At 37.1% G+C, this 11,870-nt stretch overlaps 1 protein-coding gene across 2 annotated transcripts in view; it reads right to left on the bottom strand.

Annotated features, from left to right (window-relative positions):
- The window catches only part of mcph1 (microcephalin 1), a 37,148-nt gene that overhangs the window by 24,272 nt on the left and 1,006 nt on the right, over positions 1 to 11,870 (bottom strand). For both annotated transcript variants that reach the window (XM_042501996.2, XM_088086383.1), the window contains exons 2-13: positions 11,272 to 11,324; positions 11,086 to 11,177; positions 10,847 to 10,965; positions 10,610 to 10,694; positions 9,576 to 9,687; positions 9,357 to 9,488; positions 9,169 to 9,249; positions 6,784 to 7,914; positions 5,026 to 5,144; positions 968 to 1,005; positions 693 to 855; positions 523 to 600 (exon numbers count right to left, since the gene is read on the bottom strand). In XM_042501996.2, the coding sequence (XP_042357930.1) occupies positions 523 to 600; positions 693 to 855; positions 968 to 1,005; positions 5,026 to 5,144; positions 6,784 to 7,914; positions 9,169 to 9,249; positions 9,357 to 9,488; positions 9,576 to 9,687; positions 10,610 to 10,694; positions 10,847 to 10,965; positions 11,086 to 11,177; positions 11,272 to 11,305 (2,184 nt within the window). In that variant the 5' untranslated portion in view covers positions 11,306 to 11,324. The remainder of the gene's footprint in view (positions 1 to 522; positions 601 to 692; positions 856 to 967; positions 1,006 to 5,025; positions 5,145 to 6,783; positions 7,915 to 9,168; positions 9,250 to 9,356; positions 9,489 to 9,575; positions 9,688 to 10,609; positions 10,695 to 10,846; positions 10,966 to 11,085; positions 11,178 to 11,271; positions 11,325 to 11,870) is intronic.

The following is an 11,870-nucleotide window of genomic DNA, read 5'->3' as shown; positions in this document are numbered from 1 at the left end:
ATCGCTTGATCATTTTATCCTATTAGACATTTGTGTGAAATTATGTCATAATTAATGTCAGCTATGACCAAATGTTTTTTTATGAGATCATAAGGGACTTTGACCACCAAAGTCTGATCAGTTCATCGCTGATTCCAGGTGAACATATGTGCCAAAATACCAAGAAATTCCCTCAAGGAGTGCTTGAGATATCACGATTTCAAGGATGGGACATAAAACAGAAAACCTGGAAACATAATGCCTCCAACTACAGTTGTTGCCACCACAGAGGTATAAAAACATCTATGTAGTTAATTTAAAGGCTTCTTTTTTAATTTAGTCACATTTAGAATGAAATATATGAAATATATATATATATATATATATATATATATATAGGCAAAGGCACAAACTACCAAACTTACTATCTCTTAATGTAATGTCATTCAAAAGAAATTAGTGGTTTACAGGGAAGTATAATGCTGGGTTACAGTGGTGCAGTAGAAACTTTTACTAGCACTAAAAAATAGTATTGGTACTCACTTGTGCTGCAGGGAACTGTTCTGAAAGTTCATATGGTTCCTCTGGAATCCACTGCCTTTGCTCCAAACACCAGAGGATCTACCCAGGAAAAATAAAAATAAAAGACAGTGTCACACTTCATCACCATTTTAATAATAACAAGCAATGAACACGGATACAAGCATACATACCCATTCAAAAGACAGGATCCAGCAGCCACGAGCTATGCCCAACAGAATATTGAGAGTCCGCCGGTGACCACCAGACAACACATGAGTTGTGCTCTCACAAACTCGATCGACGATTGAAAAACCACCCAGCACCTTCACCACCTGAATCACAGTGTTCTGCTTCCTACAAGAGGTGAGGACAGTGGAAAGCATCCAGCACATATAATTAAATAACACATGTTTTTCCAACTAGTTCACCTTCACGCTTAAGACAGTGTTTAAATGTTTGTACTTACTCTGTAGGCATGCTCGTCATGACCAGTGTTCTCATAGCCTGAAACAATAATGAATGACAAAAAAATGACAGCGATAAAACATTTTTAACAAAATTTCTGTTTACTTGGCTGATCTTGGACACTTCAGCTTATATTGTATAAACTAAATGCAGTTGTAAAGGATTTAAGGCAACGGTTAGAAGTGAGAAAACAAAGAATGATAACAATTAAATCATTACCCTGTCTGTGTTTAACGCTTTCACACATTTCATTTTTGGGGAGTAGTTCTAAGCCTCACAGCGTTTTCTTTCTTCTTGCACTGTGTCACAAGATCTACATATTTGGCAAACAATTAAATAAAAGTGGAGCAGCTACAGAGCACTGATTTGGCTTGATTTGTTTCTTGGCTTGTGTTTGCAGGAGCAAAAATCACAGAAAAAAGGGTGTGAAATTTGTGAACAAATATACACTTTAGTGTAGCCAATGATACAGTATCTATAAACAGAAAAAATGGCTTAAAGACACTGGGAAATGTATTGCATGTATGTTTCTTTTGCGTGTAGGAATTTTTAGCTGGTTTGTTGAATGATACAGCACTGAACAGGTAAAAGGATCACTATGCAACAGCCAGACAAACTGTGCACTTTCAATAACCCTGCCGAATATACTGTTGCATGGAGACCAAAAAGGAAATCAAACACCAAGGCCATGAGTGGAGAAAAACACATTCAGAGCCACTGCAACAGAACTGTAAATTTGTAACCTGATGACTGTGATCCATCCAGCCTTGTACTTTGGCTCCAATACAGCAAGCCATCATCGACACAAACACCTGAGCAGCAGTTACAAACGGGGCCCTGGGCCCTTTCCTGCCACACTCTGATATCTGGTCCCCCAGCTGGATGTCAGGGGTTAAGGCCTGCGGCACATAGTGGTGCCAAAATGGTCCACCGGTTCCTCCCACAACAGTCACACATCACATTATCCCTGATAAGCAAGTTGTGAACTCATTGAAGTGGTTACCATCACACCATGACTGCTACTCCTCTGTTGTCATGAAAGAAGTCGTATTCAAAGGAAAACATTTTGATATGCCAGTTTGCTAATGATCTACACCAAGGTTATCTTATTCAAACGCAGGACATGTAACAAGAAAAACAGCTCATTCTGAGGTCTTTCATACTAAGTCAAACAGCTCAAAACAAGGGCAGCTACTCTGAAGGTTCCTCAAAGGGGACTTTGGCTTATCTTTCGCTGTGAACATGTTCTGGCAGCAGCACAACAAAACAGGCATTGAAGAATGAGTCGCACGTAACGAGCCTCTGACAAAGAGCTGGTGTGAACTGCAGCATGGCCTCGGAGCACCAGCACTCCCAGCACAAATGAAGGAAATTCTTCACTGAATGAGTAGACGGCTGCTACTCTGTGCAGAGTGAAAATGACGCTATCCAGAAAACCAAAGACAGATGAGGATCTGGGTTTCTGCAAAGATTGAGATTGACTGAGGCTGTGAGAGCCAATTACAAAGAGCGAGAGTGAAAACAGAGTGATAACCACTTGTCACATATAGACTGAAAAACACCACTGGGCACATACAGTGTTAGTCATACAGCTTAAAGCATGTTAGATTTAAGAATTTTCAAGACTTTTTTTAATGCTACTTAAAATAAAATATAAATCAAATGCTATAATAACCAAAACTGAATGAAAAAAAGCATGACTTTTACTTTGGGTTAGGGACAATTTTGCCCAAATGTTTATCGTAACATACAAAATGACTTATTTTGTCCCATGTTGGAGACTGAGGGTAGAACAGCACTGGGAAATAAAGGCCTTATTTTAAGATAAGTGATTTAAATTCCTTTTAAGACTTTTTAAAAATCTGCAGGAACCGTGGAGACATTGCGTGGACACAGTCAAAGCAACTTCTTCTGACTCTTGACTGTTATTGTATGAAGCTTATGCTTAAAAAGACCAAAGCTCATCAGATTTTTAGGGATTCTAGTAGTGAGTTGGGTCAATGCATTTATAGAAATTATAACTGACAGTACAGAGATGATAAGAAATGAGTGATGAGAAATGACATGCAACAAAGATCCCCAGCTCAAATCAGGAGACATCAGAGGATAGTTAGGCTCTTGGTCTGACCCTAAAGATGCTTTTTGCAAAGAACGCTCTTAAATGGATTATTGACAATACAAGAGAAAGAATTTATTAGGAGAGAAAAGTGTCACAAAGGTCCCCATATGATTTGAAGCGAGGACTTTAGAGGTATATGGTATGTATGCCAGACCACCAAACAGACCTGTCTGCAGGGTTGCCAAACATTTTTACCAATACATTTTCAAACATTTTCCATATTTTACTCCATTGCTCTGACTTTCTTCAGGTGGTTTGAAATGGGTAGGAATATACCAATGCAGCCATACAGTATTTAACACACTTCCGAGGCGTTATGGATACACAAACTGCTAGTGCTTGCTGACTTCATTCACTAAGTAGACATTTACGCTGCCAACTGGCTACAAACAGACCAGACCAGCACATTCGGGTGCTCTGCAAAACATTAAAGCCACTTCCCTTTTGGGAGGAAGAAAAAAAGAGAACAGCCAAAGATCCCAAAGATGTGGAGAAGTGTGTTTGTATTATACTTTTGACATATTTGTATGGATTTATGTTTTGTTAAATAGCATTTGCTTACCACTTAAAAAAAACCTTCACGATCTGTCAACAGTAAATGATACTGGTGATGTTTCAATGTTCACGCAGTGCAGCACTAAAATTTAAATAAGTATGAAAGGAACATATTTCTCCAAATATTAGATATGTTTGGGGTTTCTGAAGAACATATTTTAAACCACAGGCAAAACAATAAAAAAATCATCAAAACATTTTGTTAACTGCAAACCATTTCCAGGCCTGGATTTTCTAATTTCATAACTTTTCAAGGAATTTCATCACCATGGGAACCCTGCCTCAGTCACCTGCTAAAAATGAACAAAAAGAGCCCAAATAATTGTTCACATTTGTATCATATACATGATATTTTAAGAATTTCACATCAACTTTGTTTAGTCCAACACTATCAACAGCATCACCACATTTGCACTGTATTCGAACAACATGGAATTTATCACTCAACCATCTGCACTTTCAAAGTTTGATGATGAAGGTGCGACCTCGGACTGTTTACCAATTCTGCCTCACATTTGGACATTAATCTTTTATCTAGATCTTGACATACTAACAACTTCAACCATTTCTGTAATCAGACTTCAATAACGTCAACCCATAACAGATCCCTGGGGGAGATGACGTCATGTTGGCTTTTTTTCAGCTACAGCTTGTTGAGGTTACCAGCGTAACGAAAACAGAGCCCAGGTGCATTTCACAAGCAAGGAAGTTGTACGCTACCATCACAGAGGCAAAACAAAGGAAGCCCTCAGGACCAGACAAAACCTCTTCACTCGATGCGTCAAACGCCTACAGCCATGGAAGTGTTATGATCTGATGGAGGAAATACTTAAAAAGGAATGACACACACACCACCGATGTTTCGTTAACTTCCTAAACTTCCTATCTTTCAGAAAACGATGTCATATTCTGCAGCTGCAATAGATTTGGGAGATAAAAAAGCAGAATTTCAGAATGGTTAAAACAAAGAATTTAGCCACAAACTAGGACAAACTTTCATATCAAAATTTGGCAGTTACTAAATAATTACAACTAACTACATGCAATTTTTGTTGTTTTGTTTTAGCTGTTCAAAATCATTGAACAGCTAAAACATTCTGCTTAATTACACAATTTTACTGTAATGCTGCCTTTAAAACCAAGAAAAGGCAACACTTACAATAATAAGATATCCAAAATCTAAGACGATATCTAGTCTTATCTCACAAAATAAACATAATACTCATATATTAGCCCTATATATGGGGACTAAATATTTGTTTCCTGTTTTTGCAGTTTCACAACAAGATAGGAAATGTATCAATACAGATTTTATTGTGCAGTGTTCTGGCTTGGTGCAAAAGTCACTACACTAAACATTAAAAACAATCATGATGTCTTCTTACCTTTGTTTTGTTCACCATGCTCTGAAGACTCAAGCTGACTTGCTGATTGTGATTTTTTTCTTCATCCTCAGAGGGAACCTCTGTTAAACCAGCTGCAACCGTTCGTACATTTCCTCTACCTACATTTGAAAACAAGAAAAACAATTGAAAACAGCATGGGGGGATGTCACTCAATTGATCACACAGCAGGAACTGTTTTTTGGTGTTTGTGTGTGTGGGGGTAAATTCACGGTTTTTCAGCTCTAATCTCTCTTACACCTGGTTGAAAACTGAACATTAAATTGGAAATTTCAATGTTTTATACCACTCACCAGAAAAGTAACCGGTTTTTCACTCCATTTCATTAAAAATCAAATAATTCAAGTAAACTTGAACTAATGCTTATTTTAAAGGATAGTTAACTAATTTGAAAACTCAAATAATCTAAAATAGTCTTACATATTGTTCAAGATAAGTACATTTACAATGAAAGATTTAATATACTTAGTTTCAAATATATGAGGGAACAGAATCACTGAGCATGGTGAATAAGATACTTCGTCAGCAGTTTAAAAGACAAATAAAATTTGTAATCTACATGTCGTCAAAGAGGCCACATTACAAAAATTCAAAACACATTATTAATAACTGCTCCTTTGCTCAAATTGGCAGGGCATTTAATACAATAACTCACAGTAAATCCAAATTATTAGAGTTTTTTTGGTTACTGTAAGATTTGTTTACATTAGTTAAATTCTTCAAGACAACAGTAAAGATCGATTTCACAATATGATCAATACCGATTTTTCATCTCTACATTTGTCCAGTTTTAGAACTTCTTCATTTCAAGACCTCGGGGAGTCGGGCCTCAGCACGCCTTACACGAGGTGCGAGGTGCTCACCCTGGAGATGTTGTCAGTTTGTCACATACTCACAAACAAATGTTTGTGCTTTCATTTCACAAGAAAAACAGAGACCAGAGGAAATGCTGAGATATGACACCTACAACTCTCGGCCTGTATAGATACTGTTTGTAACGTGTGTATGTACATCAAACTTATAATCTAAATTACTAATTAGATCTCTAGAGAAAAGAAAAATATGAGAATATTCATAAAAAGGTTGCATTTAAACAAACCGCTTTAGAAAGACACCCCATCTATAGAGAACTGGTATATGATTTATGAGATATTAATGGGAAGAATTACACTCTCAATAAAGCTTCAGGAAATTACATTTGAGAAAATTTTGAAGAAGTGAAAAATGTAAAAAGTTTTGTTTATTCAACTCTTTAATATTTGTATTCATTTATCTCAAGCGCAAAACACCCCATGTTCTAAGTTTGTGTTTCATTTCTACATTTCAAAAAACACTCTGATGGTAACTAACGAAACAGGACTGTGTGACTGTTATGAAGTGAAACCATATGAAGGAAAAAATGTTGTTGTTTTTTTTAAAGGAAGGACAGGCCGCTTTAATTTTAATTGAAGGTATGTCTTTATATTTCCCTTTAAAATAAGACATCAAGAAATAAACATTCACCTCCAGAAAAATTGCTGGAGTGAATAATCAACTCATCCAAGATTTAAATATTCCCTGAAGGAATAATTATGATGCAAATCTTCTAAAATCACATGACTCAGGGATAACAAACACATTTACAAAGGCCTACTGTTGTGAAAATTCAAATACCACAAGTAATTCATTTTGTTGAAGTCACGATATTAAAGATAACAAAGGAAAAAAGGTGTTTCATTTAGACTTTATAGCCTTACTCACTTTCCAAGCTATGAGAAAGGACACTGACAGAGTTTTTCTGCAGCTCGGACTCTGTGTTAGCCTCTGTTAACATTGTTGCTTGTACTGGTGTAGATTTTCTCCTCCGCTTCACTGCATCACTGTTACTTGTGCTGGTGTTTGTAAATGGCAAAGTGCTTTGTCTTCGTCTTTTAGTCACCATTGTAACATCGGCATCTGGAGTCTCCAACACAGGCAGAGAATCTTTAACATCCTGTTGTGGATGACTTTGAGACTCACTGCTTGCATCAGACTGATGACTTTTTCCCAGTTTCCTCTTCTTTTTACTCATATTTTCAGATCCGATGCTTTCACTTCTTCTTTGTTTTCTCTTCTTCGGTACAGAATCCAACTCAAAAGGAATCTGAATGTCTGTCTCCACAGGAAGATTAGGCAAAGGTCTTTTTGATCTCTGGTGGTGGTTAGCTGGGGAGAAATAGTCCTCAAACACACTGTCATCTCGATCAGTGGAATCTGAGGCAACACTTTTACAGTCGGTGGATAGAGTGAAAGATCGTGCCAAAGCAGAAAGTGACTGTCTGGCTCGTTTAGGTATTTTTTGTAATGGGGTGGCAGTTTCCTTTGACAGTTCAACTGCAGCATCACCTAATTTGGCTGCAGATGACAGTAAACTAGAAGAGTTTGCAGCACCAGAACAAAAATGGGTCTCGGTCGCCATAAAGGACGTAGCAGCTTTAATTTTTCCCTTTCCCCTTTCAGATTTGTTAGGTGACGGACTAGATGATTTCATCTGTGCTTGCCTTTTTTCTTTATGAAAGTTCTTGCTGTTGTCAGATGTCTTAGCTTGGCAAGGACTCTCTAATAAATCTACAGATTGGTGTTTCTCTGCTGTTTTTTTTCTGACTGAGGTCCGTCTTGACTTTTTTTGTCCAGTCCCTTCTTCATCCTTGAAGTCAGGACATTTCACAGGACTTGAAATCCGTTTTGGGCCCTCACGGCAGGGTGAGAGCCATGGTTTTTTGGAGCCTCTCCTGTGGTGTTGTTCAAAATGGTCATGGTTGGTGGCATCAACTTGTGTTCTCCCTTCTTCTTTATCAGGTGAGTAAGTAGGTTCAGCAACAGACGCACTGGAATCATCATCCGACTGGTCATCTATATTGAGAAAAAAAAAGTAATAATTAAGGGAGTCTGTGCATCGTTTAGCCTCTTTCTGTTCATTGTCACTGTGTTTAGAAAGACTTGCAATGGCTCTCAATGCCTCCAACTATATACAACCACAGGCAGCTGCTCCCACTTCACGTTGTTCTTCACTTCACTAATTGCTGAGAGCTGAAGTTAGCAAGAGGATGATGAGGAGCTGCTAACAGCAAGTTTAAGAGATGATGCACAAGGATGTTTGGTGCTGTCATGCTCTGTTTTAAAGAGTAATAAATATAATTTGTTTTCAAAACTCTCCCACTTATTTTATGAGCTTGAGCAAAAACAAATAGTACACCGTGTGCAATACATTCTTACTTGTGTAGTGTGCAAAATTTTGACAGGGTAGTGTGGTCTCAAATCAAACACAGCCGTGACACACTTAGTGAATTGCAACCAGACAGAACATTATCACCGACATTTAATGATTGTCACTCGCCAAAACACTGTATATGCTTACTATATCTGCTTGTTTGCTCAAATGAATTCTTCTGAATTGAAAATTAACAGGTTTTCACGGCACAATTCTTAATCTATAAATGTTTATGGCTGACAGACTAACTCCTTCACCAGCTGATTTACCATTTTAACGATAGCTGCCATATGTTGCAAATATTCACAGCTTGTCAAGCATATGACCACAGATCTAATACTAGAATTTTTCCACAGTGAAGACGACAATTTAACATGCATAATCAAAAAACTTGTTAGATTGCATAGTTCATGCCACAAATTTAAAAAGTGTTTGCGGTCTCCACCTTTCGAGGGTGACAAGTGTCAAACGTTCCCCCCTGAACTTATGGTGCACTGCATCTTGCCACATGTCTCAGTGTGAATACACTTATCCACTCAGAATAGAAAGTATAAGTACAGAATCATCCAATCTGAGACACAAGTACAAGTGCTATCTTGGATATTAAAACATGGGTTCATCTGGCTTCAACTTATTGTTTAACAAGCCAGCTAACTCTGAAAACATCCAATGTAATGCATGTAATGTATATTTTAAAAATTCAGCCACTTTGATCACACACTAGATGTCTTCATATCATTAACTATTAAATATACAAATCACATATGGTATCTGTAATTCTCCAACACTTCCCTTCCCTGGACATGTCGACACTGATCTTGGGTGTTGGAAAAAAAAAAGCTACCGTATAATTTTCATTTGATTGGTAACAAAAGGATAACAACACATTTTCTTACACATTAATTTGAGGACGGTCGGTGTGCTCCCAAGAGAAGGTTTCAGCCTGATGGGTGAGCAGGATTCAACCATTTGAGAAGCTAAAAGACAGTGAGATAAATATGTAAATTTCTGCTGCTTCAAAAATGCATAAATATTTTAAAGACCTTCTCAGTTCATTGATCTGTGCAGCTGCTGCTGCACATACCTGTGGGTGAGAGGTTTTCCCGTTTCTCTTTCATGTCTCTTAAACGCTGTGCCATGTAATCTGATCTTTTCAGCGCAGGGCTATAAACTATTCCATTCTCTTCATCAATGATGATGGGCGACACATCTGTAACTGTGGTGGGAAAGAAACAAAAAAATGATGTAGCTTTTCATTTCACAATTGTTTTGAAAAGTTTCTAAAAGTGAAATAATCTTTTACCCAGAGGTTCTTTTGGAGCTAGGTCTTTCATCATCTTGTCTAATTTCTTCCTCATGCGCTTGTCATTTTCAGGTGTCCTCTCTGGAGAATCTTTAGGCTGCATGCAACGATGCTACAGGAATCAAAAACAAAACGCTTTGAAAAGGAAGTAAATAAATGTATATTTAAATATTTACAAGGTCAAATTTGCTTTGCTTAGAAAAGCTGAAAGGTGAATAAACTCCTTTCTCACTCAGTCTATGCAACATAACACTGGGACATATTCTGAAACATATCAGAGCAACTTCAATGAATTAATATCAACACTAAAATATCACAAAATTTAGGATTTCTGTTTAGTCATAAAGTTATTGACTGCTGTCTCCTAACTCATCTTAATTGGCCGGTAGGGATGGCTGATCAACAGCTCCTCCAGATTTCACTAGGGACAATCTTGTTTCAGCTAAGGAAAACATACATGGCAATAACATATTGGCAGATTCTTTTTGTTGGCATTAAGCTTGCACTTCCAGATTCCTGAAAATCTTTTACCCATGTGGCATTAAAGAATTAAACTGTTAAATAACCACGCTATAAGATATGTGCAATAACAACTAAGTGGAATAATCTATGTGCCATATTATCATGAATATGTGCAACATGTATACTTGACTTATTCTGCTTTAGTAGCCCATTATTAGAGTTGTGTTATTTTCATACATGTATATAATCTTTAATGTGTCTGCTTGTCTGTTAAGTTCCTGTGTACTATATGTAGCACAGGAGACACCTAATTTTCTTGTACAACTCTACAATGACAATAAAGGCATTGACTGATTGATTTTCACCTTGAAATTGTCATTTTACATTTCTTTTGTTTAGGAGTTGTTTCTATCCAGATATACGTGTAAAAAGAGGTGGAACCGATTAGAGGTTAGTATTAGCGCTTGTGTCTTGTTAGTAGAAAAGACCTGATGAACAGTGGCCCAACACTGACTGACAATGACAGCTTAAACTGAAACACAAACTCCACATGTAAATCTGACTCTACTCACTTTCTTGTTCTTCAACACAGGATTGCTTTCATCATTTAAGGCTGGATACAACTCCTCGTCCACACGCACACCCTCATCATAACATCTGGATGTTTTATCACCCAAAAAAGGCCACATAATGACATTTGAGAAATGATTTCACAATAACATCTTGTAACACTTCATGACAATACAATAAAAAGTATCAAAGAATTGTTGAAGTTAAAAAAGGGACACAAACTCTCTGTGTTTTCTTACCTGCCTATCCAGAGAACAGAGACAAGCCTCACGGCACTTTTCTTGGCTTTTCTCCATGTAGCCGGGTGACCATTGTTGAAGACCACATGTGTGACTTGTTTATTGAATGTTTTTGATACCTGTAAAAGAAAAGGCAAATTGTCTTAGCAAAATTTACATATCTACTGACTTTAGATTAGAGTAAATTGCCCTTTAGAGGAAATAGTAGTATAGTGTAAATGTGTGCCCTGCAGCTTCACCTGAGCTCCCATTTCCTGCAGCTGCTGAACGAATGGTTTCGAATAGTTTGCTGTTTTGTCTGAGGACCACACATCAACATAGGCAACCACATCTGCAGACACATTGAACAGAGTCATAAACTTAAATCATGAGCAATAAAGTTCTTCTTGGAATAACTGCGGTAAAACTATGATGATGTACAATACCTTTAAGAACTGTACAGTTGTTGCTTGTGGTCATTACTGGGATCTAGCTTCACCTATAAAACAAACAAACAAAAAACCCCAAGACATTTCTTTTCATGCTGGTTTAACCAATCGGGGTAAACGTGCAAAAAACCTATCTGACAGTCATCCAGTGTCAACATCAGAACTTCTACTGATTATGATTTTGACTGACTGAATAATTAGTCATACAAGTGTAAAAAGAAATGACAATACCCCAAATCTATCACATGAAGCTATGAGATGTAGACAAAACAAGCAAATTCCCCACTGTTGTGAATAGGCCTGCAACTAATAATTATTTTAATTGCAAACTAATTAACTAACTGCTATTTTCTCCATTAATCAATTTGTTGTTTGGTCTATCATGTCCTCAAAATGTCTCATTTCATTTCATCATCTCTCATTTCAAAGATATTCAGTTTACTGTCACAGAGGAATAAAGAATCAAATAAGAATAATTTTTACTTTTTTTTTAAATCCCAATCTAAAAACTTCTTCACAAAGACAAAGAAGAACAGAAACATTAAAATAACAAATAAATTGGCATGATGAGCAAAAGCAGTGATCTCATCACTCTT

The sequence above is a fragment of the Plectropomus leopardus genome, chromosome 13, assembly GCF_026936395.1.
Source record: "Plectropomus leopardus strain MGB_pleo_1.0 chromosome 13, ASM2693639v1, whole genome shotgun sequence".
Taxonomy (NCBI): Eukaryota; Metazoa; Chordata; class Actinopteri; order Perciformes; family Serranidae; genus Plectropomus; species Plectropomus leopardus.
Note: the sequence above shows the minus strand (reverse complement) of the source record. Positions and strands in the feature narration are given on the sequence as shown.